The sequence below is a fragment of the Amblyomma americanum genome, chromosome 7 (genome assembly GCF_052857255.1).
Source record: "Amblyomma americanum isolate KBUSLIRL-KWMA chromosome 7, ASM5285725v1, whole genome shotgun sequence".
NCBI classification, from domain to species: Eukaryota; Metazoa; Arthropoda; class Arachnida; order Ixodida; family Ixodidae; genus Amblyomma; species Amblyomma americanum.
In genome coordinates, this window is record NC_135503.1 from 160,446,796 (window position 1) to 160,472,595 (window position 25,800).

At 47.5% G+C, this 25,800-nt stretch overlaps 1 protein-coding gene across 2 annotated transcripts in view; it reads left to right on the plus strand.

Moving 5' to 3' along the window:
* Nucleotides 1-25,800, plus strand: part of MAPk-Ak2 (MAP kinase-activated protein kinase 2) — a 272,929-nt gene that overhangs the window by 183,014 nt on the left and 64,115 nt on the right. For both annotated transcript variants that reach the window (XM_077629574.1, XM_077629575.1), the window contains exon 7: nucleotides 4,490-4,614. In XM_077629574.1, coding sequence (XP_077485700.1) covers nucleotides 4,490-4,614 — 125 coding nt within the window. The remainder of the gene's footprint in view (nucleotides 1-4,489; nucleotides 4,615-25,800) is intronic.

Below are 25,800 nucleotides of genomic sequence, written 5' to 3' on the forward strand. Positions count from 1 at the left end.
TTTGATCTCAAAAATCGATGTATCCTCACATCCTGTGACCACAAATGGGTCCCAAATCGGAAGGATCGAAAGATGGACTCTCAGGAAATTGAGATAAGCAGTCCTTTAGATAAGCAGGTCCTTCGGTCTTCAACAATGACCCTGAAGGGCATGCTTTCTTGATTGTGAAGAAAGACTTTAGACAAGTCGCCTTGCACTCTGTGATCTGTTTCTGCAGTTTTTCATTGCCATTGGAACCGCATTTCAAAGCCGCACTGTTCCAAAGTTTGGCAAAATTCCTTTAGCTGATTTTGGCAGGATCGAAGTTCTTTCTTAGTCTCTCCAAAGCCTTGCTATATTACACGTTTTTGTCAATGACCTTCCTTGGCTTGTTCAAAGTCGCCAGGCAGAGGCTGTTGTTCCTCAGAAAGGTGACAGCATGTGGCTCTGTCCTTATCAGGCAGTCTGTCTGCTATTCCATGAATCCTTGCAAGGTTCTCAGCTGGCCCGAGCTACGGTTGAAGTACAAATTTTGGTCCCTTGTCTAGGCCGTCGCTGACTTGCTTAGGCAGTGTGCGTCCTAAAAGGTTGATTACTCCGTGATCGTTAGACAGAAATTTCTTTGACTTTCTTGGAAGACTGGCAAAGTTAGCTTTCCACAGCTGTTTGCCGCATGGATGAAGTCTTTTGTCGTAAGGCTCCTTCGTCCAGGAAAGTCGTACATATCACGTTGATGTGCATCCTGATGAGCCGTATTTTCCTTCAGCTTTCTGCTCGAAGAATCTTGCAGAGCTGTCTGGATGTCTTTTCTGCAGTGGCCATGCTCCCAAGCATTGCTGTCGAGACTGGGGTGGAAGTTTCATGGCTCGGGGCATATGAGAGGGCGCGGGTACGGAACCTTTCTTGCGCGTTGATTGTGATGAAGTAGTGCACTTTTAGTAGGGGAGGAAGATCAGGAACATTCAGGCCTGATCAAAGGTCAACGAGAAAGGGAACCACAAAAAGAAACCGGGGTGCAACATCAAACACGAAATCATTTATGTAGAGTGTGACGAAAAGGTGATTTACAACATTCCGCTTAGCTGTCAACGAACCTATGTTAAGCAAACGGACAGGTGCTTCTACAAGAAGCTTAGAGAACACAAAAAATCATGTGAACAAGTCGCAAAGTACGGCAATCTGGCTTCTCACTGCACGCACTGTAAATGCACCTGAATGCTAAAAAACACCAAGGTAATAGGCCGTGCTATATACTCATGTTTCTCCAGACAAACAGTTGTTAGAAGCGCTCCCACCTGTGTGTTCGTCCCTTTCTTTATTGTGCTAGTGCTTACCAATATGCTCAAGGATGTATTTCCAACCAGCCTCAACAGTAGTTCTTTTGCCCAGAGGTACGCCACTTGGAACAAATGCACAGTGTTGAATGCAACTAACAGAATCCTGCACACATCAGACACTGACGCGTGGCTGCGGCAGACACTCGTGCTGCACGGGAACAGCACTTTTTGTGAGGTGATGCCTGGCGAAGCTGTTCCTCACTCAAGCAACCTTCCTTGATTAGAAGCCACATTCTCTTCTCCTGATGACGTCAGTAGGAATGTGATAGATGATCGTCTGAATTCCCTTCCCCTCAAAGTGGGTAGTGCCGAAGGCACGATACTGACTTCTGTTGCACAAATATCCTTGAACCATCTTGAGAAAGCATCACGTGTTATATAGCACCAACTTGCTGTGTGCGTTAAAACACGGAGGCTGTATAGTCAAACCTGATTGTGTTGAACTTGGTTAGATAGACTTATCCTTTATATTGAATGATTTCTCAGGACCGTAAAGCTACAACGAGAATATCTCATACAAGATGAAAGCTGGCTTTCTCTTATCCAGAAGTTAGCGCCATATGGCGCATGAATGATAATGCGGATTTTTCATTACGAAGCCCAGCCAACCAGAAAATGCGTTTTTGCACATACGGTGTGTCGTGCTGCCATCACCAATTTCACATACTTTCGTTGTCCCTGAATGTGACGAGATGGCACCCGCGAATCAGCAGAACCTCCCTTTTTTCATGAAACTGGAAATTATTAAGAGAGTTAAACAGCGTGAGAAATCCCAAGTCGCCGCAACACACAGTATTCTGAGAACCACCACTCTGAAGTACAAGGCTCAGCTCACTGAAGCAGAGAAGAGACCCAGCAGAGAAAGAAAGTCTCTGCGATGCTTGCCAAATGCACTTTCGGCTCCAATGACCTACAGGTCCTGTCTTCCTTATCATGGACAGCAGCTGTGCCCAACACTGCAGTGCTAATTTCGGCAACATTGCACGCTTTCTGTCCATTGCCTACAAGCTTTTTACTAAGGTTATCTCAAGTAGTGTCAGGACAACCTTCGACTTCAGTCAACCAAATGATCAGACAGGCTTTTGTAAAGGGCACTCTACAATCGACCATATTCGCACTATCAATTAGGTGATAGAGAAATGCGCAGAATATAACCAACCCCTGTATATAGCGTTCAGTGATCACGAAAAAGCATTTGACTCAGTGGAAGCCTCAGCAGTCACACAGGCGTTGCAGAATCAGGGTGTAGATGGGCCTTACGTCAAAATACTGGAAGATATAAATAGGAACTGCACAGCTACCATAGTCCTCCATAAATTCAGCTATAAACTTCCAATATGGAAGGGCGTCGGGCAAGGAGACACGATCTCGCTAATGCTTATTCACTGCCTATTTACAGGAGGTATTGCGAGGCCCGAATTGGGAACAGTTGTGAATAAGAGTAAACGGAGAATGCCTAAATAATCTGTGATTCGGTGAGGACATTGTCTTGCTGAGTCACTCGGGAGATGAATTGTAAAGCATGATCAATGGGCTAGATGGGCAGAGCAGAACGGTGGGTCTAAAAATTAGCATGCAGAAACCTAAGTAATGTTCAACAGTCTAGCAAGGGAACAGCACTTCACAATTGGTAGCGAGGTGTGGAAGTGGTAGAGGAATATGTCTACTTTGGGCAAGTAGTGACCACTGACCCGGATCATGAGAGGGCATAAGAAGCCCGAACTAGAAGCATAAGAATGGGGTGGAGCGTATATAGTAGGTTATCTCAGATTATGATTGGCAGTTTACTAGTATCCCTCACGAGAAATGTATACAACAGCTGTAGTTTACTGGTACTCACCTACGGGACAGAAACGTGGAGGCTAACGAAAAGGGTTCAGCTTAATTTAAGGACAACGCAGCGAGCCATGGAAAGAAAAATGATAGGTGTAATGTTAAGAGACTGTAAGCGGGTAGAGTGGGTGAGGGACAAACGCAGGTTAATGACCCTAGTCGAAATCAAAAGGAAGAAATAGGCATGCAGTGTGAGGTCAATATAACTGCTGGGCCTTATGGGTAATCGCGTGGATTCCATGAGAAGGCAAGCATAGCAGGGGATGGCAGAAAGCTACGTGGGTGGATGAATTGGAGAGACAGGGCCCTGCAGTGGCCGTAGTCAGCATGGTGATGACTATGATGAACAGTTTCAGCCACCGAATGTTGCGTCGGGGCTTTAACCCTTGGGTTTAGGGATAATCCGTGCAGTGAAGGCTGGTTGTCGGAAACGTCTGTTTGCACGATACCTGCAGAACTGGAGGATTGAAAAAGACCTAAAAATCAACCCCTTAGATGTCGTGTCTATGTTGAATGGATTGCGGAATGATGTCACAGATTGATGAAGAACTGCTTCCGACATTCTGCTTTCCTGGAAAAGTCTGAGCAAATTCTAGTGAAATGCCTTGCCGAAGCCGTTGCAGGTCTTGATAATTTGCGGAACCAGTTGTTCGAATCTCCTCGTGCTATTTGTGATGGGGCAGCTGTAGGGAATTTAATGTCTGCGGACGGCAACGTTGAGACCGCGGAAGAGCTTTCAGGTGAAGACATTATTGCTGACATCACGGACAACCAGGGCACCACTGATGTGAATTGTGACGAGGACTTGAGAACCTCTGCCCCTGTGCTTTGACATGCTCTGTGTTCTGAGCATGATTCGTCGCTATTGTGTGTCAATAGAAGCTGCGATCTTAGCTGTTTGAACTATATCGATAACATTGCAAAATATGTTCTGATGATGAAAACAAAAAATTAGGACTGTTTCACTCAGTAATCTCCGTGCAGTAAGTGGCTATCATGGGATGAAATTTTTTTTCATGTCAGTGCGTTTTTTGTCGTTAAATTTATAAATTTACTGTGACTCTTATATTGAACTCGTAAGCATTTTTTTATGTGCTCAATATAGGCTATATTGCAGGTTCTGTGTTCTCACATGGTGGAATTGACAGAATCGTGCACAGAAGTGGGTTCCCCTGTCTTTGAGGTCGACTGACACAACAATCACCAAAGCGAACTAGCTTTGTCTCGGTTGTGTGGGGGACAAGGGCCAATAGTAGTGTGCGGGTCCCAGCTGCTGTGCTTACTCCACCTGAGCACAGCCATGCATTGTGCGGTGTTGACCAGTGTACTCTGTTGCGCAGGCTGTGTGGGTTCCCACCCTTCTACAGCAACCATGGACTGGCCATCTCCCCTGGCATGAAGAAGCGCATCCGGGCTGGCCAGTACGATTTCCCCAACCCCGAGTGGAAGAACGTCTCCCAGGATGGTGTGTAGCATATCCTCTTTTACCTGCAACAATAGTCATGCAGTTTTTAAAAATCCTTTATTGAGGGAATTTTGTATTGCTTTGGCACGCACGGTTTTATGCAGACATTTTCCCCACACATGGTTGGCCACCCTATTGTTGTTTCAGAAGTAATCAGATGAATTCCCCAGCTTTGGCCAGGGCTTACAGTGCAATCCATGCTATCCATGCATGCAGTACATGGTGAAGGGTCAGACCAACCAGCTAGAAAAATATCTCCTTTCATTGTTTCTAAATCTCTGACTGATGCCTTGGGCCTTGGCTAGAAAGTGACAAAGCTAGCCAGTAGCCACCTGCCCCTCCAAATCCACGACAAAATGCAATATTCCAAACTCCCCACCATAGTTTCCTTTGGAGATATACCTGTATCTGTCACTACTCACTGAACATTAAAGACAGTGAAAGGCGTAATATTCGAAAACGATGTTCTCAACCTCTAAGAAGAAGAAAATTTGGAGGGCCATAAAGACCAGAACGTTACTGATGTCCATCGTATCAAAATCCAAAAAAACTACCAGGAAACACCGATAAAGTACATAATCATGACCTTTACCTCCAGCCAACTTCCTGAATCCATTGAAGTAGGGTATCTTAAAATAACTGTAAGACCATATATCCCAAATCACAGACGATGCTTCAAGTGTCAAAGCTTCGGCCATGGCTCCCAGAACTGTCGCTGCCGACAAACATGTGCCAAATGTGCATCAAGTTACCATGAATCCATTGACTGCACTGTGCGAACTGTGAATGGGAACACCCCGCGTGCTCTAGGTCGTGTCCAACCTGGAAGAGAGAGAAAGAGATAATAACTGTAAAGACAAAGGAAAACAACATATCAAGAAGCGAGAAAATGACTCCCCTCAACTTTCGAGTTCACAGCAAAGCAAATTTCGCTGATGTGGTGCACAGGGGCGGTACACCACACCGGGCTCCGGCCAATGCCCAGGCAAAGCTCGAGGCAAGGCCACTCCCGTCCCCGGCAAACGCAGCAAAGTCTGCCCTGCCACCTCTGAAAAAGGGCCCGCCGGCCCCTCAGCCGGCCGCCTGTAAGGCCTAGTCGGGAGAGGCCCACAAACCGAACACCCGTGGGTTCTTCACGGGCCTCCGGAGCCTCGTGTGAGGCGATAGACACAACACAGAGCTTGCCTCTGCTGCAGCGGTGGCAAAGCTCTCTTCAGCGAAAAAGAAAAGAGAAGAGCCCAGTAAGGGCTTAACTGGGCTCTTCTGGTACCTTAACCAGTATCTTAAGTTCTTAACTACTCTCCCAGAAGTCATCCAACTTGGCGTTCCTTATACAGTGGAACTGCCGAGGACTAATAAATAACTGTAGTGACATAACAGATCTTTTAAACACATTGTCCCCAGTGGCTTTATGCTTACAGGAGACCAACTTAGGTCCTAAACAAATAAACATTTTGAACAAGTAGAATAACTTTCGGTGTGAACAAGTAGAATATGTTTCGGTGTGACTGAGAACAAGCAAGTAAACTGTACGGAGGTGTTGCTATTGTCATCCAGACTGGTGTTCCGGCCTGCAAAATCAAACTTAAAACCAAATACGAAGCTGTTGCAGTCACTGTCCTTCATTTTAAAGCAATCACGATATGTACTATATATCTTGAGCCACACCTAGCAGCAACGCTTCATGATCTAGAAACCCTTTTAGAACAGCTACCAGAGCCATTATCTGCTAGTTGGGTATTTTTATGCCCACTCCAGTTTTTGGGGAAGGGCATACACTCATGCAAGAGGTCATATTTTAGAAGATTTTATTCTAATAATGTCTGCCTCCTAAATACTGGCAAAAACACATACTGTTCGCCAAGCACGGCAAAAATGAGCTCTATAGATTTGTCTTTTAGTTCACCCTCTGTTCTTAGCGATTTCAAATGGGATGACATCAATAACCCGTACGGCAGCAATCACCTCCCTTTACTAATCAGCTTAACATATCTGCACCGGTAGTTATCCCAACAAACCCATGATGCTGGAAGCTACATTTAGCCGATTGGGCACCATTTAGCGAAAAGGCCAGTCTAGTTAAAATTAGTTTTAATATCAGCATAGAGGAAATAAATGAATTTTTTTACAAACTGTATTTAACCGCTGCATGCCTGAAATTCCTCAGTCGCCTGAAGTGGTAAAACAAAATCACAAAGTTTGGTACACGCAATTATGCAGAGATGTAAACAAAGAAGCAAAACAAAGCCTGGGGAATTTTCTGTAAATACCCAACACAGGAGAAATTCATAAACTTTTAAAAAGTCCAGAGCTTAAAAGTCCTATGTATTCACTGTAATGCCGAAAGAACTTCATGGCAAGGTTACGTGTCGTCTATAAACAGCTCAACGAATCAAAACAAATGTGAGAGATAGTTAAAAAATTAAATGGCAGCTACTTTCTATTCACAGTTCCTCCTCTGTCATCCCCTGGTATACTGTCACTAATTTAGCCGCCGCGGTGGCTGAGTGGTTATGGCGCTCAGCTGCTGGCCTGAAAGACGCGGGTTCAATCCTGGCCGCAGCAATCGAATTTCGATGGAGACGAAATTCTAGAGGCCCGTGTACTGTGCGATGTCAGTGCACGTTAAAGAACCCCAGGTGGTCGAAATTCCCGGAGCCCATCACTACGGCGTCCCTCATAGCCTTAGTCGCTTTGGGACGTTAAACCCTCATAAACTAAACTAAACTGTCACTAATTTGTAATGCGTCCCCAATTGCAGAAGGGGAACGCTACCACGTGCAGGTTCTAGCGAGAGAACAGACAGATCAGACAACACAAAATGAAGCCGTGTTTAAACTTTAAAGGAAAAGAGCCAATAAGAAATGAAAACACAATGGAAACACACACACTCAACACGCACACAACACTACAGGTTAAGCGAAAGAGTTCACCAAAACTTGAGCGTCCCAGGTGAAGTGGGGCTGCCTTGCAGACAGGACGGACGCTCGTAGATGAACTGCAACGTGAGGGCAACTGCAACGCGAGCGCTCGCGTTGCGTCGAAGAAAGCGGCGGAAAGGAGCCAAGTGGTAGTACGAGCGGAGAGGACCACAGGAAGATGCCGGTGGACTCCCGCCAGCAGCCCCATGAACTTGGCAGCAACAGGAAAAACGTAGCGAGGACCCGTAAACAGCTGAGATGCTTCATCGCCAAGAGATCATTGAGCTCTCTCATCAATTGGGAAGTGAAACAGGAGACCCGGTCACAAAGGATCTCTCTTGGAAAACCTATCCATGAAAACATCTCCAGCAAACCTTCTACCATGGTTGTTGAAAAAAGAAAGAAATTCCAGCCGCTGCACCCTCCCCGCCGCGCGCTCATACAATAGAACCTGTTTTCCGGCCTTCTCTGAATACTCAGCCTCGCGCGCCTCTCTCCTGCTGCCCTTCCACCCCTCCGAACACAAATGGGCTGCGCCCATAGCTCTATGCCGCGCCACCCTCCGAAACACGAATGGTCCTTGCCAACGCGCCGACAGTGCTGATCTGCTCGCTCGCCCCTCATTCTGCGCAGTTCTGCCAACGGATTTGGTTGTTTGTGTTAGTTGATTGCGTCGAAGTCGTTCCTGGCCACATGGTTTGTCCGTTTCGTTTGAATCGCCGTCGAAATGAAAGATGGCTAATGCACCCGCTGATTATCGGACGACGTTGCCGGTGAAAAGAAAGCGCATGGCTATCGATTTTGTGGGGTTGAATTGGGGACATAAGCATGTTCTCCCCACTCAATCGCGGCTGACACGGTTCAAAGCCGCCCGGACCCCACCCCGTGATCGCGTACGCTACCGAGCGCTCGCCGACCACGGCGGGCCTTGCTTTGGGGGAACAAAGGAACGACACATTGGCTGACACAAACAGGTATTTATTGCTACAGCAACAATAACGCCAGCTAGCAACAAGGTACGCTAATGAATCAAGGTCGTCCGACTCACCAGCAAGGTTCCGAGCGAATGTTCGCCCGCGCTAGGGCAAGGGATATATACTCCGAAGGCCGGATGGGACGAGTACGGGAGCCTGTCTCCCCGTCGCTTCCTCGCCCCGCCGGCGAAGAGCGGAGCCGCGAGCGACGCGTCCGCTCAGGCCGACGATCCCAGCCGAAGCCCCCTCTCCCGCGCGCAAGCTTTGGCAGTCTCCGAGCAGCGATGCTGGCGCCCTCTCTTGCCAGTTAATGTAACTCACAAGGGAATGCGCTCAGCCTCAAGGTGAGACTGCCGCTGCTCGGTGCCTCGCGGGAAAGCAAACTCAGGGGGCTGCAGGGCAGGTCCCCACAATTTAGAGACGAAGTGCATTATCGTGAAGGACTAGAAAGATGGTAAGAAAGTGTGCGACTTGGTTAAAAGTACGCACTTTCGCAACCGATGCTTTTGACGATCATCTGTTCCTTTGAGAAGTTCGACAAAGAAAAGTGCTCGCTTGGCAGTGGGCGCAAACGAGTTCGACAAGGTGTCTATAAGGATACTGAAAAAACAGCGCACACGATACAGGGACGAAGAAAGGAAACGACAAAACGAGCGCTCGTGTTGTCGTTTCCTTTCTTCGTCCCTGTATTATGTGCGCTGTTTTTCAGTATGAGTACATACCAACTTGCCCAGTCTTCTACTTTGCCTATAAGGAGGTGGAGGAGGCCCTCTACGAGTGGTTTCTTAGTGCCCGTGCCCAGAACTTGCCTATCACCGGGCTTATTTCAGCCACAAAGGCGAAGCAGTTTGCCCTGCTGATTAACAGTATGGACTTCCAGCCAGGTGGCGGCTGGATACATAGGAAAACCAGCGCAAGCTTTGGCAGTCTCCGAGCAGCGATGCTGGCGCCCTCTCTTGCCAGTTAATGTAACTCACAAGGGAATGCGCTCAGCCTCAAGGTGAGACTGCCGCTGCTCGGTGCCTCGCGGGAAAGCAAACTCAGGGGGCTGCAGGGCAGGTCCCCACAATTTAGAGACGAAGTGCATTATCGTGAAGGACTAGAAAGATGGTAAGAAAGTGTGCGACTTGGTTAAAAGTACGCACTATCGCAACCGATGCTTTTGACGATCATCTGTTCCTTTGAGAAGTTCGACAAAGAAAAGTGCTCGCTTGGCAGTGGGCGCAAACGAGTTCGACAAGGTGTCTATAAGGATACTGAAAAAACAGCGCACACGATACAGGGACGAAGAAAGGAAACGACAAAACGAGCGCTCGTGTTGTCGTTTCCTTTCTTCGTCCCTGTATTATGTGCGCTGTTTTTCAGTATGAGTACATACCAACTCGCCCAGTCTTCTACTTTGCCTATAAGGAGGTGGAGGAGGCCCTCTACGAGTGGTTTCTTAGTGCCCGTGCCCAGAACTTGCCTATCACCGGGCTTATTTCAGCCACAAAGGCGAAGCAGTTTGCCCTGCTGATTAACAGTATGGACTTCCAGCCAGGTGGCGGCTGGATACATAGGAAAACCAGCGAAAAGGACGCAATCACAAGGAGGAGAAGTACACAGGTCAACTCTGGACAACTTCAGCGTTGTCCTGTGTACTTCCCCTCCTTGTGATTGCGTCCTTTTCGCTGGTTTTCCTCATACCATGCACCAACTGGCCCAACAAGCTACGCTTCTTCAATACTGGATACAGAGCTTCAAAGAGAGGCATGGCATCGTCTACAAAGCTGTCACCAGTGAGGGAGCTTTGCTTGACGTGGAGGCGAAGGAGAAGTGGCTGCAGGAAACGCTGCCCCGCATCCTCGACAACTACGTTGACGCCAACATATACAGTGGCGACAAAACAGGGCTGTTTTTAAAGATGTTGCCCTCTACGACGCATGCTCTGAAAGGAGAAACGTGCAAGGGCAGCAATAACAGCAAGCTGCGCCTCACTGTGTTTTTGGGCGCCAACATGGACGGGAGCGAGAAGGGCCCTGCATTTGTCATTGGGAAGTCAAAAATCCCCGCTGCTTCCGCGGCACTGCCAGGATACCAATAAGCTACCCTAACAATCGCAAGGCATGGATAATGCGAAAACTTTTTCGTGAGTGGCTGTTGGAGTTCTATCAGCGCATTGAGCAATCAAAGAGGAAGGTGGAGCCCGTCCCGGATAATTGTAGGGCCCACCACTCCATGCCCAAGCTCTCAAATGTGGAAGTTTTTTTCCTGCCTCCGAACACGACAGCAGGCTTGCAGCTCATTGGCGCCGGCTTGATCACCAATTTTAAGGCGATGTATCATCGCCGCGTCCTGAGCAAGTTAGTCTTGTGTACTGGACATGGCCGCGCGGACAAGAAGCAGTGAGCAACCAGACTTGAAAATCAATCTGCTGATGGCCGTGCAGTTTATATTTGGTGCGTGGTCCGAAGTTGGCGCTTCTATGGTGCGGAACTGGTTTAGGAAAGCGTGCTTTGTCCGAGGCTGGAGCGACTTATACAAAGCCTGTGAAGTTCTCACTGACGAAGTGATGCCAGAACTTTGGTCCGCAGTCGATTAGGATGTTTCATGACTTGAAGGGTTTCTCCGTGTGGACAACGCATTAATAACATCAAAACTTCTCACCGATGAGGCGATCGTCACAAACGTGCTTGAGTTGGGCAGTGAAGGCGACGACGGCAGCGATGACGCGGTAGGGCAGGCTGCCTCAACGTTGTCCTCACAGGAGGGCCTGCAGTTGATTCAGTCCCTCCGGGGCTTCGTTTTCGCGAGGGACCTTCCGCTGCACTACATGGAGTACATGGATGCCATGGAGAAGGATGCCAGCAAGCTGCTTCGCGTGAGGCAAGCAAGGCTGACGGACATGGGGTTTTCTCATGCAAGCCAGTGAGAAGTACGTGGCGAGATGCTTGTGGCGATTTCACCCCAGCGTTTCTTCGGGATTTCTCAAGCTGAGGCTGTCGCGGCAACCTTCTAGTATTTTTTACAAGGCCCTTTTTAGGGGCCACCAAAACGATACCGTGGCGAAGTTCGCTTGTCACTTGCCGTCCGTGACGCCTCATTGCAGTTCTTATGCTCTTTTTCGTGCAACCCGTTTATAACAATTATTGGTTATAACAGTGGAATTTTTGTGGCACTTGAATATTGTTATAAGTGGACTCGACTTTATATCTATTCCCTATATGTATATATCTATGTATATATGTACATGTATATATGCATATGTATATGTATATGTATATACATATATATGTATATACATATATATGCATATATCTATGTATATATGTATATATCGACTGTATATCTATTCCCTATATCTATATGTGGGCGATAGCGGACCGATAATATCGACAGCGACACGATCAAATGGAGTGTTTGAAGAGGCATGCGTCCCAACATGACCTGACATACCTCGTAATCTTTTTCCGGCACTCCTGGCCAGTAGGCTTCTTCCAGAACTCGATCTGTAGTCTTCTTAATGCCCTGATGCCCCACCAACGGGCTGCCATGGTTAAGGATTTACACCTGCGATCTGGAAGACCTTGGAAGTGCTACCTGCAGGACCTCTGTGCCAGAGGTGAGATGATAGAGGCGGTACAGCAGCCCCTTTTCAACAGAATACGAGTGCCAAGTGCCGTGCTTGCCATGGACCACCTTTCCTACTTTCACCCAACACGCCTTCCATGACTCGTCTCTTTGCTTTGCTTCTAGCATTTCCTTGGTGAACCTCATGGGACCAATGCTTAAAGCAGTATTTTCCCTCCTTCGCCCGGAAACTTCCTTTCCATCCAACACCACTTTTGGGTTTTGGGTTACTTGAGTTAATGCTTCACCATTAATACTGTAAGGGAAGGTTAAGGGGTCTTTTTTGCGTGTCATGCACATAAAAGATGTTTTCGATGCATTTAGTTCCATTTGCCACTCATCACACCAGAAACTAATTTTCTCCAAATGATTGCTAAGTTTTTGCTGCTCAGAAGAGGAATATATTTTTGAATACACAATGGTATCATCTGCATAATGTTTCATCGCAACTTCTGGGGAAAAACCTGTGCTCATATCACTGATATATATTGAGAACAGTAAAGGCTCTATTACCGATCCTTGCAGCACACCTGATCGAACTGATTTTGTAGAACTATGAGTAGAGTTTAATGAAACAAATTGCTCCCTTTGTGATAGGTATGCCTCTATCCAGTTCACTAGCTGATTGTTGCCGAGGGTACAGGACAGTTTTATAAGCAGATTTATATGCGATATTCTATCGAAAGCTTTCCGGAAATCGATAAAAATTATATCGATTGGTCCCCTTCCATCAAAACATTCACCAATCTCATGTATAAGCTCAGTCAGAATTGTGGATGTTGAGTACCCTCGCCGAAAACTGCGCTGATTGGTCCCCAGAATGCCGTTTTCCTCCACAAATTTGATCAAGTGGTTGGCCAAATATGCTCCAGCGTTTTGCAGCATGTACTGGCTAGGGAAATTGGTCGGTAATTCATGACATCATCTTTGGGACCTTGTTTATGAATTGGTATAACCTTAGCCCCTTTCCAGTCATTAGGTACTTGACCAGATTCAAGGGTTTTTGTGAAAACATCTACGAGGTAAAAAGAACACCATTCTGCATATCGCTTTAAAAAAGCATTAGGAATTTCATCAGGACCTGGGGATTTTTTTTTCGTCCAGTTTAAGAAGTAGATTGAAAATGCCGGTCTGACTTTAAGCTCGAGTAAAGGTTGTATATCAAGAGATTCCGTTTGGGGCGTAGTACCGTCATCCAAAGTAAAAACTGATTCAAAGTATTCATTTACGAGGCATGCCATTTCAGTCCTATCAGTGATAGTTCTATCTTTGCTTGTCAAAAATTCTATGCCAGATTTTGGTTTCGAAACATATCTCCAAAATTTTCCAGGAGCCGTTTTGATAAAACTAGTTAGTGCTTGACTCATATAAAGGCGCTTTGCTTGGATAATTTCCATTTTCAACTCCTGAGAGAGTACTTTAATAGACTCGCACGCTGTTTTAGAGGTGGATTATTTAGCCCTGAGACGTTTCAAAGCGTTTTTTATGAATAATCGTTCGTGTAATCCATGGGTTTCTTTTGTTGACTTTTTAGTGCGCATGGGAACAAATCGCTTTATCGAGTCAAACACCATTGTTTTAAACCTCTCCCACGCATCGTTTACAGACGTAAATTCTAGAGAGATATAACGAGTGAAATCATCATACTCTAGTTCTAGGTTATCTAATATCGCGACATCATCAGCTTTAGAGAAGTCCCGGACGGTCAAGGTTTTATTGTTTTCAGCGGTGTGGTATTTAGTGGATATGTGCGTAATCACCATCTTTTGATCAGAGATCACTTCTAAGACTTCATACTAATAATTTAGCTGTGAAACGTGCTTATTTAAAAAGACCAGGTCAAGTAGCGACTCTCCCGATTCATGGATTTGCGTGGGTGTGCTCACAATTTGTATTATATTTAGGGAGAAAGCAATATCTAGAAGAGCGTGAGAAGTTGCCTGTTCATTCTGACCTTCTTTAAGGGTTGTCCAGTCAATAAGTGGTAGATTAAAATCCCCAGCCATTATCATCTTGCATTTACTGTAACCGAACTTGTCAGTTAAGAAATCATTAAGTAAAATCGTGTATTCCTCAGTGGTTCCTGGAGGATGATATACTGCGACAACTACAATTAACAAACCCAAAATTTTCATGGAACACACGACACACTCCAAATCAGGTGGGGAAGCAATTTCTGTACAAACAATTGAAGATAGCAAAGCTATTACCGGGGCCAGTTGGTTGATCATTATGCGATGGAATGCGCTAAGAGCGGCACAAGAAGACAACACACACACACACACGACACAAGCGCAAACTAACAACTGTTTATTCCTTACGGAAGATGCGTTTCTATACGCAACGTCAATTTTTGAAAATGCAACCTTTCCATCATCAAACACGTGACCATCACCACGACACAGCATCTGCACTTATGATGTCAATATCGGTTTTTGTAAGTGCAATAGAAGGAGTGCTTACACACGTTCCATTTTCCGCCTTTTGGAGCGTTTTCAATTGAAAAGGCGGAAAATGGAACATGTGTAAGCACTCCTTCTATTGCCTTCTATTTGGTCGACTTGCTCTGTAATAGTCTGGCACTGGGTTGGAGACACATGATAGGGGCGGGGCGCTGCCGCAGCGGCGCGTGGGCACCAGTGTCGATACGATGGGTGACGGTGGAAGTTCGGCCCAAGGAAGTCTGGTGAGCATCGACGGAGGAGTGAAATTGATGAAGGAGGTCGAGAAGCTGTGTTCTGTGCGGGGGGGGGGGGGGGGGGGGGGGGGGGGGGGGGGGGGGGGGGGGGGGAGAGAGATCGGCGTTGATGGAGCGCAAGAACAATTCGGTAGAAGAGCGATCTGGCGTAGAGGCAGGAGGGCTGAGCGCGTTCATGGCGAGGAGCGGTGTATCGTCGGTCTCCTCGCGGATGAGCATAGATGCGATGGGCTGCACACTGCCGAGGCATTCACCAAGGCGCAGAGCAGTAGGGCAGGAAAACGGGTTAGAAACCAAAACTATCGAGAGGCCAGCGAGACATAGTCAGTACGGCGTATGGCAGAGGGAGACACTTGCGGTGCAGAAAAGTATGGCCTGGAGTAAAGAGGACAGTGTCGTCACCGATAGAGTCGCAAGACAAGTGTACAAGAACGGAAGAGCACGGGGGAATGTCGATGTCTTCGGCGGCGAGGGCTTTAGCACGTGTAACAGGAGGAGTAGCGTCCAGAAAAAGATTGGGCAAAGAAGAGAACCCGACTTCCGCTCGAGCACAGTCGATGATAGCTTCATGGACGGAAAGGAAATCCCAGCCCAGAATAACAGGATGGGAACAGGAAGGCAGCACGACGAATTCCATCGTGTAGAGGGAGTCCTGAATCACAACTCGAGTGGTACATGCTGCAGACGGCCTGATGTGCTCAGCGCTGGCCGTACGCAGCGACAGTCCAGCAATCGGCATCTTTACCTTCTTCAACGAACTACAAAACTTTTCGTTCATAACAGAAATCGCAGCACCGGTGTCCACAAGGGCCAAGACAGTAATGCCCTCGACAGAAATTTCGATCAGATTAGCAGGGGATATGTGAGGCCTTGGAAAGTTCGACGGGGACGCAGTTTTCGCCTCAGGAACTGCGGCATCTAGTTTTCCTCCTGAGGGAGATTGAGGCGACGTCGCATAGGAGAAACGGAGCGGCGCCTCGGTGAAGGTGAACGGCGTCTAGAAAGGGCTGAACGGTCAGGAGAAAAAGGACGACTAGACGGCGGCTCAGCAGATCCGGAGTACAGACTCGTGGAAGGCCAGTACGCGGGAGCTGGAGGAGGTGGCGTGTAGACCGGGAGACGGCGGCGGCAAAGCCGGGCCACATCACCAGGCAAGCCGCAATTGTAGCAGATAGGCCGGTTGTCGATGGTGCGCCAGGGATTGCTGAGTCGCGGAGCCGGCCAAAGAGAAGGAGCCACCCCTCGCGCAGGTGTTGGATGCAAAGCATAGGTAGGCGGTCGAGGTCTGGCGACGACGTCCGCGTATGTCAGCGGAGCGTCCATAGGAGGCGGTGTCTGGTTGACAACGTCCGCCTATGTCAGCGGAGCGGCGATAGGTGGTGGCGGATGGGCTGGCGGAAGAGCCTCGGCAACCTGCTCTTGGATGGCGTGTTGAAGGGCCGGAGCCAAATCTGGAGCTTGCCCTGTAGGGTTCGGCAGAAGAGAAAGCTGACGCGCCACTTCTTCCCGAACAAAGTCTTTGATTTGTTGCAGCAGCGATGAGGTGTCAGGTGCTGGTGTCAGTCCAGCAAGCGACTCAACCTGTCGAGGGTGCTGTTGAGTCAGGAGCCTCTGTTTCCGCAGCTCCTCGAAGCTTTGGCAGAGGGTGACGACTTCAGCAACGGTGCGCAAGTCGCGCGCTACCAGCATCTGAAAGGCGTCGCCGTCAACACCCTTCAAAATGTGTTTAATCTTGTCAGCTTCTGACATGTTGAGGTTGACACGCTTGCATAGGTCAATGACGTCTTCGATGTAACTGGTAAAGCTTTCGCCGACCTGCTGAGACCATTCACGCAAGCATTGTTCGGCACAGAGTTTCTGAACAGCAGGACGACCAAACACTTCGGAGAAGGTTGTCTTGAAAGCAGACCAGGTGCGAATGTCCACCTCGTGGTTCCGATACCACAGGTTAGCCACGCCGGTGAGATAAAAAATTACGTTATTTAGTTTGGTGGCATCGTCCCATTTGTTGTAAAGGCTCACCCTCTCGTAAGAAGTGAGCCAATCTTCGACATCCTGCTCATCGGTCCCACTGAAGATGGCCGGGTGCCGTTGGCGAAGGGAGCCGGCGCAGGTAACAGCTGGGCCCACTTGCACGGCTTGATGTTGAACGTCGTGAGGCATCGCAGGTGGCGGAAGAGTACGGTTGCGCAATTCCAGGGCTGTTACCCCGGCCTCCACCAAATGTAAGGCGGGGGGTTTATTTAAAAGAGCTGGGAGGAAGGGAGCAGCGGCGAGAACAATCCGAGGGCATCCAGGTCGGGCACAGACACACGTGGCGATAGCAATACGGCTGACGCGCAGGGCCATCTTCGTTTTCACGAGTTATCTGCTTTGTCTGGGTCATCATCTTCTTCACAATCTATATATAATGGCAACTCCTCCTCCTCGAGATCCACGGTCTTTGCGGTATGCTGCATAATTCGGAGGAAGAAATTCAGCACTCTCAAAGGAATCATTTAATCAAGTTTCAGTGACACTTACGATATCTGGTTCGTGTTCTAAGGGGACAGCTTCGAAATGTGACATCTTGTTGAAAATACTCCTTGCATTTAGGTTCAAAATTATGAGCTCATCAGGAAGATTTCTCGCTGTTCTGTGAGGTGCTTTCACTCCCGCAATTACGAGCATCCCTGTAAGCCTTTCGCGTTTTAGCGTCATCATCCCAGTAATAAGCCTTGCCATCCACATAGAGCTTGTCGTAAGCAAGCCACACTTTCTTTCCACTTAACTTCTCACTTAGCGCGCTTTCCCAAAGACACTTTCTGCGGTGCGAAACTTGCTTTGAAAAATCCTCGCTGATCGAAACCCCAGTGTTCTTCAGCTTGGAACAGTTGAGCATAATTTCCTGTTTTTCGTTGAAATCTTACCCTGCTGTCCTCCTAGCCGGTGTATTCGCTCTAAACATTTAGGAGCAACGGCAATCACAGAAAACACTTTTTCATTCACTGCTTTCATCAGATCTTCCCGCGTTTCATTGTCTTGTTTTGCTAGACCATAAACGATAAGGTTATTGCGGCGTTGGCGGTTTTCCATCTCGCCAACTTTCTTTGACAAGTCAGCGACTGCTTCCTTTAGGCCAGTCACCGTCTCCTGTGTGTCGTTGATCTTAGAAAAAGAAGATTCAAGTTTAGCTAAGTGGTTCTCAGTTTTTTATGGCGATACTGTTTTCTTTCACTTCTTTTTGAACTGCTCTCTGGTCACATTTAATGTCGCCTAGCGTCTTAGTGTGTTCCTTCAGCGTTTGCAAAATCTGTTCGAGTTTTTCATCAGTTGTTGGGCCTGGGCCCGGATTCATTTCAACATCAGCACTTGTGATAAGTTTAAGACATGCAGACCAACAATCACACACAAGCGATGCGAAAGTGCGGGGGCACGGCACAACAACTAGAGCCAAGTAATTACTTCTAATTGACGAAGTGTCCCACCTTACCTGCAGACAGGCAAAAACGAGCACTTTGGACACCATGCTTTTGTGCGTGCTGTGCCCCCAACTGAAGCTGTCAGGGTCCGAGAGTCCGCTTATGTGGGGAACAGCCAGTGCCGTGGTTGACGGTGATTGGTTGAAGTCGGCGAAGAAGGGTCCCAGGATGAGCGTGTCGATCAGCTGCATCGGCGACAGTTGTAGATAAGCAGGGAGCAGCGGTGAGCGCTCTGGCTTGTCAAACATCGTGATAGCACTCGAATTCCCAGCGGTGGCGAGAAACGGGACCTGCAGACAGGCAAAAACGAGCACGTTGGACACCATGCTTGTGTGCGTGCTGTGCCCCCAATGCTGTCTCCATGCATTTCACCTGGGCCATTCCAATGAAATAAGGGGAAGCGATATAGACTTCTGCCTCGGGAACTTCCGGACTACTGCCATCAACAAAAAACACCAAGGATCTTGAGCCGGTGAGAGCTTAGTCAGGGACTAGGGCCCTCCGCAGAACCACCGTATTGCTCCCTGTGTCTCGGAAAACACGTAGAGGCGTCCAGAAAGCGGTGGAAAGGAGCCAGGTGGTAGTAGGAGCGGAAAAGACCATGGGAAGACACTGGTGTACTCCCATGAACAGCCTGAGGAACTTGGCAGCAACAGAAAAAGCGTAGCCAGGACCCGTTGGCGGTGTCCCGAAACGCTGTAGGCTTAATGTAGGCTTAATGCCGATGGTTGGGGATGGGGGACGCGGTAGGTTAGCACCAAAAAGGCACTATTCGTGGTCTAAACTACGCACATGAAAGAAAAATTAGAAACAGCAAATTAGTGCTAGGCTTGGAGACATGCATTGAATTTTATTAATGAACAAAGAATTTATTTAAACTTAATAAGCAAAATGCGAAAAGGTCCTATTACTTCGTGAAGAAAAATGGTCAGTCTCGCTGCGTGCAGGTTCTCGACTCGCGTGAACTGATGACCAGCACACATAGGTCGGCACACTCACTCATGAGTGCACTCATATTGCCTCACTCAAACTCACGGACGGGAGTGTGTGTGAGTGGACGTGAGTGAGTGCGATTGAGTGGATGTGAGTGCGGGTGGTCATGAGTGTGAGTGAGTGGATGTGTGGGTGGAGATGAGTGCGAGTGAGTGGTCACTAGTGTGAATGTGAGTGAGTGGATGTGAGTGCGAGGGGAGATTTAGTGGTGAGTGGACGTGAGTGGCGAGTGGATGTGAGTGGTGGGTGGACACACAGCGAAGTTGGCCACTTGTGTTTCATGACCATGGTATCCGCTTAGCTATTTTCGTGTTGTTGACAGCTGAGGCAAGCAAATGTTCACTGCCGAGCACGCTCGAGACAGCATAAGACATCATGCCGGTGTCTTTGGACGCCTAAAGCAGAGGATTCTGCTGGCATGGGAATAGCAAACTTTCGTTGCTGTTTACCTTATTAGTTCACCGTTGGCATGGGCCCAAGATCTTCGCTGGTGCATTGAGCCGCTACGGGTTGTGTCAGATCCTTTGATCGAATTTCACATTGTCACGACTAGAAAGGTAGATGTCTCTTGTCACGCCTCCTCCACGGGTTGAGCTCATCTACACAGAGTTCCAATACTTGCTGACTGCCCGCTTTTCAGCGATAACTAACATAAGGTAGGATCTTGAGCACTGCAGTGGACACACCAGAGGTTCTGGTTTCTGTCATGTACTTGAAGGAGCCCTCCGTTGCAAATCGAGCATGCGGTTTTTATTTCTTCTATGCATATCATCAGACATGGTGATGCCTTGATGCTGAGGAGATAGTTGAAGTGGTAATATCTGATGTTATAATCTGCTCCAGAATTGCTTGTTTCATGCCGATGGTGACGAAACGAGGTGATTTTCAGCAGTGGATAGGAGGTGGCCACCAACTTGGCCGCACCCCTTTCGATTATTTGGATGTACAGTTTGAACTTGATTCATCTGCACTCGGGAAAGGGATCAAAAATGTAATGTCTGTCAGTGTTGTCACATTTTTGCTCAAGAACAGACTACAAAAGAAAATCAGTACAAGCGTATCAAAGCTAATAAGAGTCAAGCTAGGGGCGACAGTTTTTGTTTTGCCTAAAAGTATTCTGCCAGTGAGTGCTCCTGTTCAAACTGCCGACACCAAAAGGCAGCGAAGAAAAGCCGTCCGACGGAAACCATAGCCAAAAATATGAAGAGACGAGAACAGGAGGGTGGCGACAGTGGGTGGTAGAAAGGGGTTGTGAGAGGGGGGCACAAGGGAACTTTTCATAAATAGGCCCGCCGAAGGGTGCCGGCATTTGGACAATGGACTGCTTATAGAAAAAGTTGAGCATTAAGCTCTCCCAAGCTCTCCCCCCGAGTATAAAAAACCGTTTTTTTTTTAAAGTCGTGAAAAGGCTCCAGTGTACATTATGTATGCTGAATGCAGGCTGCCGTGCCAAGTCAAGAAATGCATACAAGCTTTCGCTGCATGTCTTCAAGGCGTCCTTCTGATTTGCGGGGCCCAATATGCGGCACTGGGCTAGTGAAATGGGTGTGTGAAATGGGATTTTGTTTTATCTTGGCATTTTCAATATTGTCAGTGGAATAACATGTTTGCATGCTCAGATTTCAGCAATTCTGCCCCCCGCTGACATTTGGGCAGCATGAGGAATCCTTTGAACGAATGGTACACGATTTCCTTGAAACTTCTGGATAGGATTTTTTCCCAGTAACGTTCATTTCAGAAGGGCATGCACTGCACAATGGCTCACAAGTTAGCTGTATACATATTATTCCACGAACGATATTTCCTCGACCAACAACGCAGCAGACTACAGGAGAGTAACTAGGTGTAGTGCTTGCACACTCCTTATGTCTACGAAGATGCACGCGCTCATGAGGTCTCTTCGATTTGGTTTGCACTTGTTGCACTAGTTCTGAAGAGTGTCGCAGCGGTGCCAAGCGGTGCTGTGAGAGTGCAGCACTGATTCAGCTAGTGCAGTATGAACCGCGACACTAGCATACGACGGCTACTGCCAAAACGAAGGTGGAAATGCAGGCCTAGCAGACGCATAGCTTGCTTACATGGTTTACGTGCACGTTGTGCATGGCCAGCATCGCTTGCTGTATAAAATAGCCCTTTTTGGAATCGCCATGAAAGCGAAGGCGACTCTGAAAGCAAAGGGGACTGCGAGTACAACGACATTCAAGTTGACTCTTGCTTGGGTTTTGATTCCCCCATTCTTTCCAGTGCCTCCATGATTGGAGTGAGCTGGCTTATGGGGTTTTAATTAGGGGAGATAAATACGTTCCCCCCATTCAACCGTGGCTGACACTGTTCAAAACCGCCAGACCCCACACACGCTACCGAGTGCACGCCGGCCATGGTGGGCCTTGCTCTGACGGAACAAAGGAACGACACTCTGGCTAGTACAAACAGGCATTTATTTTTATTATTTATCAATTCATTTAGCTATACTGTAGGCCAGTACAGGCCTATACAGGAGCAGGTTGACATAGATGCATGCACAGAATGTCAATTCGAAATCGCAGAAATTCAGAACCAATAACAATCGGCATACAATACGAGAGAACAGGAACAAAGGCAACAGGAACATTTCACGTCTGAATTGACAGGTCAGTTTGTGGGGACTCAGCCCCGCTCTTCTTCTTGTGGTTTGCTTTCCCGCGGTGCACCCTCCCACGGCTACGCCTCAGGAGGGGCGTGCCACGTGACTTTCCCTGGTTGGTTACCTTAACTAACAGGGGAGGGCACCACGGGCGGCTCGATTACTGTGCGCACGGGAGAGCGCACCCTCTTCGGCTGGAATCGTTGGCGTGAGCAGATGTATCGCTCACGGCTCCGCTCTTCGCCAGCGGGGCAAGGAAGTGGCGGGGAGACTTGCTCCCGTATCTCGTCCCGTCCGGCTTTGGAGTATCCCTTGCCCTAACGTGGGCGAACATTCGCTCGTAACCTTGCTGGTGAGTCAAACGACCTCGTTTCATTGGCGTATTTTGTTGCTAGCTGGCGTTATTGTTGCTGCAGCAATAAATGCCTGCTTGTGTCAGCCAATGCGTTGTTCCTTTGTTCCCTCAGAGCAAGTCTCCCGTCGTGGTCGGCGTGCGCTCAGTAGCGTACGCGATTATGGGGTAGGGGGGGGGGGGGTTGGGCGGTTTGAACAGTTGTCAGCCGCAGTTAAATGGGGGAAAATGCATTTATTTTCCCTAGTAAGACCCCTACAAGTTTTGTCAGTGAATACATCGACTGATGTATTCACAAATTCATGCGAAAGCGAATTCTATTTTTTAATTTCGATGGCTAGTAGAAAGTAAGAATATTTAAATGCATTACATTTTGCCACAATGGGCCGAATCTGCAATACGTGATTTATTCTACTGGAATGCTGGAAGGGTGTGGGTTCAGGTATTCATCTCTATCTATGTTTACACGGTTGTGGTAAAAAATAAACAGGAATTTCAGTGATGCAATGCGTCGGTGGCTTGCTAGGTGTCGGTATGCGTGCTTGGCTATGCAGAGCAGTTACACTGTCATAGCGTGAATAACGAGAGCATATGAACCGGAGAGCTGAATTCTGAATTCTTTCAAGTTTATCAGTAAGATATGTTTGGTATGGATTCCACACTATGCTGCTGTATACTAGTGTTGGCCTAACAAGGGTTTTCTAAGCTGATAACTTTACCTCGGGGTGCTGCAGCAAGTTTTTTGCACAGAAACCATAACTGTCTCTGAGCTTTCACACAAGTGTTATTTACGTGTGCATCCCATTTTAATGTGTAAGTAATTGTTAAGCCCAAATATGTCACTGTGCTTTCTTGTCTCGGGGTTGTACCATTTATAGTGTATAGAAATTTCAGAGGGTTTGTTTGCGGGTAATGATGATAAATGAATTTTTCTCTATGTTTATCTGCATCCCCCATTCAAGGCACCAATCAGCAATGCTGATTTGGGATGTGTGAAGTTTTATTTGGTCTTGCACATTTCGCACAGGAGAATAAATGACGCCATCGTCGGCAAAAAGCCTAATCGTGATTCCAGGTTCAACACAGGCAGGTAGGACTGCATTGATGAGGTAGTGATGACCAAAGAGGTGGTTCACCACGACACAACACAACACAACACTGCACCATAGCAACGCACTGCGATGCAGGGTCATGTATAGGAGGGTTTGACAGCACAGGGACTGGCCGGTAATGCTTGAGGAGTGGTCCACTGGCAAGTGATTTGAGGAAGTGATGGTAGTGGATATTGCACTGCCAAAGGAGACACTTATGCACTGCCCAATTGTTCTTTCAGGGCTGAAGTGGGATTGGCAGAATGTAGGTCACAGTAAATTGTGGCGAAGGGAATAAAAATAGTTGCTACTAAAGCTCTGGGAGGAAGGGGAGACAATTTGGGTTGAAGGTAGGACATGCACATAAAAAGGGTTATGCACAGGCATGACGAGAACTCAGATTGCACTGAAAGTTAGCACAGTAAATTGTCACTATGCTCTGGCATAGACTTGAAGAGGGAATGGAAGAAGCTAGTGAAGAGGAATTCCATTGCGATAAGGGGGAAAATAGAAGAATTCAGGACATTGCTGCAGAACAGATATTCAGCTTTAACTCAGGAAGACAATCTTAATGTTAATACTATGAACAATAATTTGACAGTTATCATCAAGGAGAGCGCAGTAGAAGTAGGTGGTAGGACGGCTCGACAGGATACCTACAAGCTGTCTCAGGAGACAAAAGTTCTGATTAAGAAACGCCAAAGCATGAGGCCGTTTAACCCTACAGACAGGATAGAACTAAGAGAGCTATCGGAGTTAATAAATAAGTGCAAGGTAGCCGACATAGGCAAGTTTAATATGGAGAGAATCAAGCATTCTCTAAAGAATGGAGGTAGCCTAAAAGCAGTGAAGAGGAAACTAAGCATAGGTAAAAACTAGATGTATGCTCTCAGAGACGAGGGCAATGTCGTTAGCAATATGGATAAGGTAGCTAAAGTGGCCAAAGAGTTCTACACAAATCTATACAGTACTATTGTTATCAGAACGGTAATGACAGAGACAGTAGCGCACAACACTGCGTCATCCTGCCAGTAACGAAAGAGGAAGTAAAGAAAGCCTTAGGAGCAATGGAAAGGGGAAAAGCAGCTGGTGAGGATCAGGTAACAGCAGATCTGTTGAAGGAAGGAGGGGAGGTTGTGCTAGAAAAACTAGCCACCGTGCATACGCAATGCCTTATAACCTTGACCGTACCATAAGCTCTAAGAACGCAAATATAATCTTAATTCATAAGAAAGGAGATGCCAAGGACTTCAAAAATTACAGACCGATCAGCTTGTTGTCTACAATGTATTTACTAAGGTAATCACTATTAGAGTCAGGGCAACCTTAGACTAATCAACCAAATGATCTCAGGCAGGCTTTCGTGAAGGATATTCAACAATAGATCATATTCACACTGTCAGTCAGGTGATAGGGAAATGTGCCGAATATAACCAACCCCTATATTTGGCCTTCATTGATTACGAGAAAGCATTTTACTGAGTGGAAATCTCGGCAGTCATACTGGCATTGCGGAATCAGGGTGTAGAAGAGCCTTATGTAAAAATACTGCAAGATATATATAGGAACTGCATAGCTACCATAGTCCTCCATAAAGTCAGCAATAAACTTCCAATATGGAAGGGCGTCAGGCAAGGAGAGACGATCTCGCTAATGCTATTCACCGCCTATTTTTTCACCATCATCATCATCATCATCATCATCATCATCATCAGCCTTACTACACCCACTGCAGGGCAAAGGCCTCTCCCATGTCTCTCCAATTAACCCTGTCCTTTGCCAGCTGCATCCACCCTTTGCCTGCAAACTTCTTAATCTCATCCGCCCACCTAACCTTCTGCCGCCCCTGCTACGCTTACTTTCTCTTGGAATCCAATCCGTTACCCTTAAGGACCAGCGGTTATCTTGCCTTCGCATTACATGCCCTGCCCAAGCCCATTTCTTTCTCTTGATTTCGACTAGGATGTCATTAACCCTTGTTTGTTCCCTCACCCACTCTGCCTGCGTACGGTCTCTTAACGTTACACCTATCATTTTTCTTTCCATGGCTCGCTGCGTTGTCCTTAAGCTGAACTCTTTTCGTTAGCCTCCACGTTTCTGCCCCGTAGGTGAGTACCAGTAAGATAAAGCTGTTGTACACTTTTCTCATGAGGGAAATTGGCAAGCTGCCACTCATGATCTCCGAGAACTCGCCATATGCGCTCCACCCCATTCTTATCCTTTAGTTATGTCCCTCTCATGATCCGGATCAGCTGTCACTACCTGCCCTAAGTAGACGTATTCTGTCACAACTTCCAGGCTCTCGCTGCCAATTGTGAACTGTTGTTCCCTTGCAAGGCTGTTGAACCTTACCTTGGTTTTCTGCATGTTAATTTTTAGACCCATCGTTCTGCTCTGCCTGTCTAACTCATTGATCATGATTTGCAGTTCACCTCCTGAGTGACTCAGCAAGGCAATGTCATCA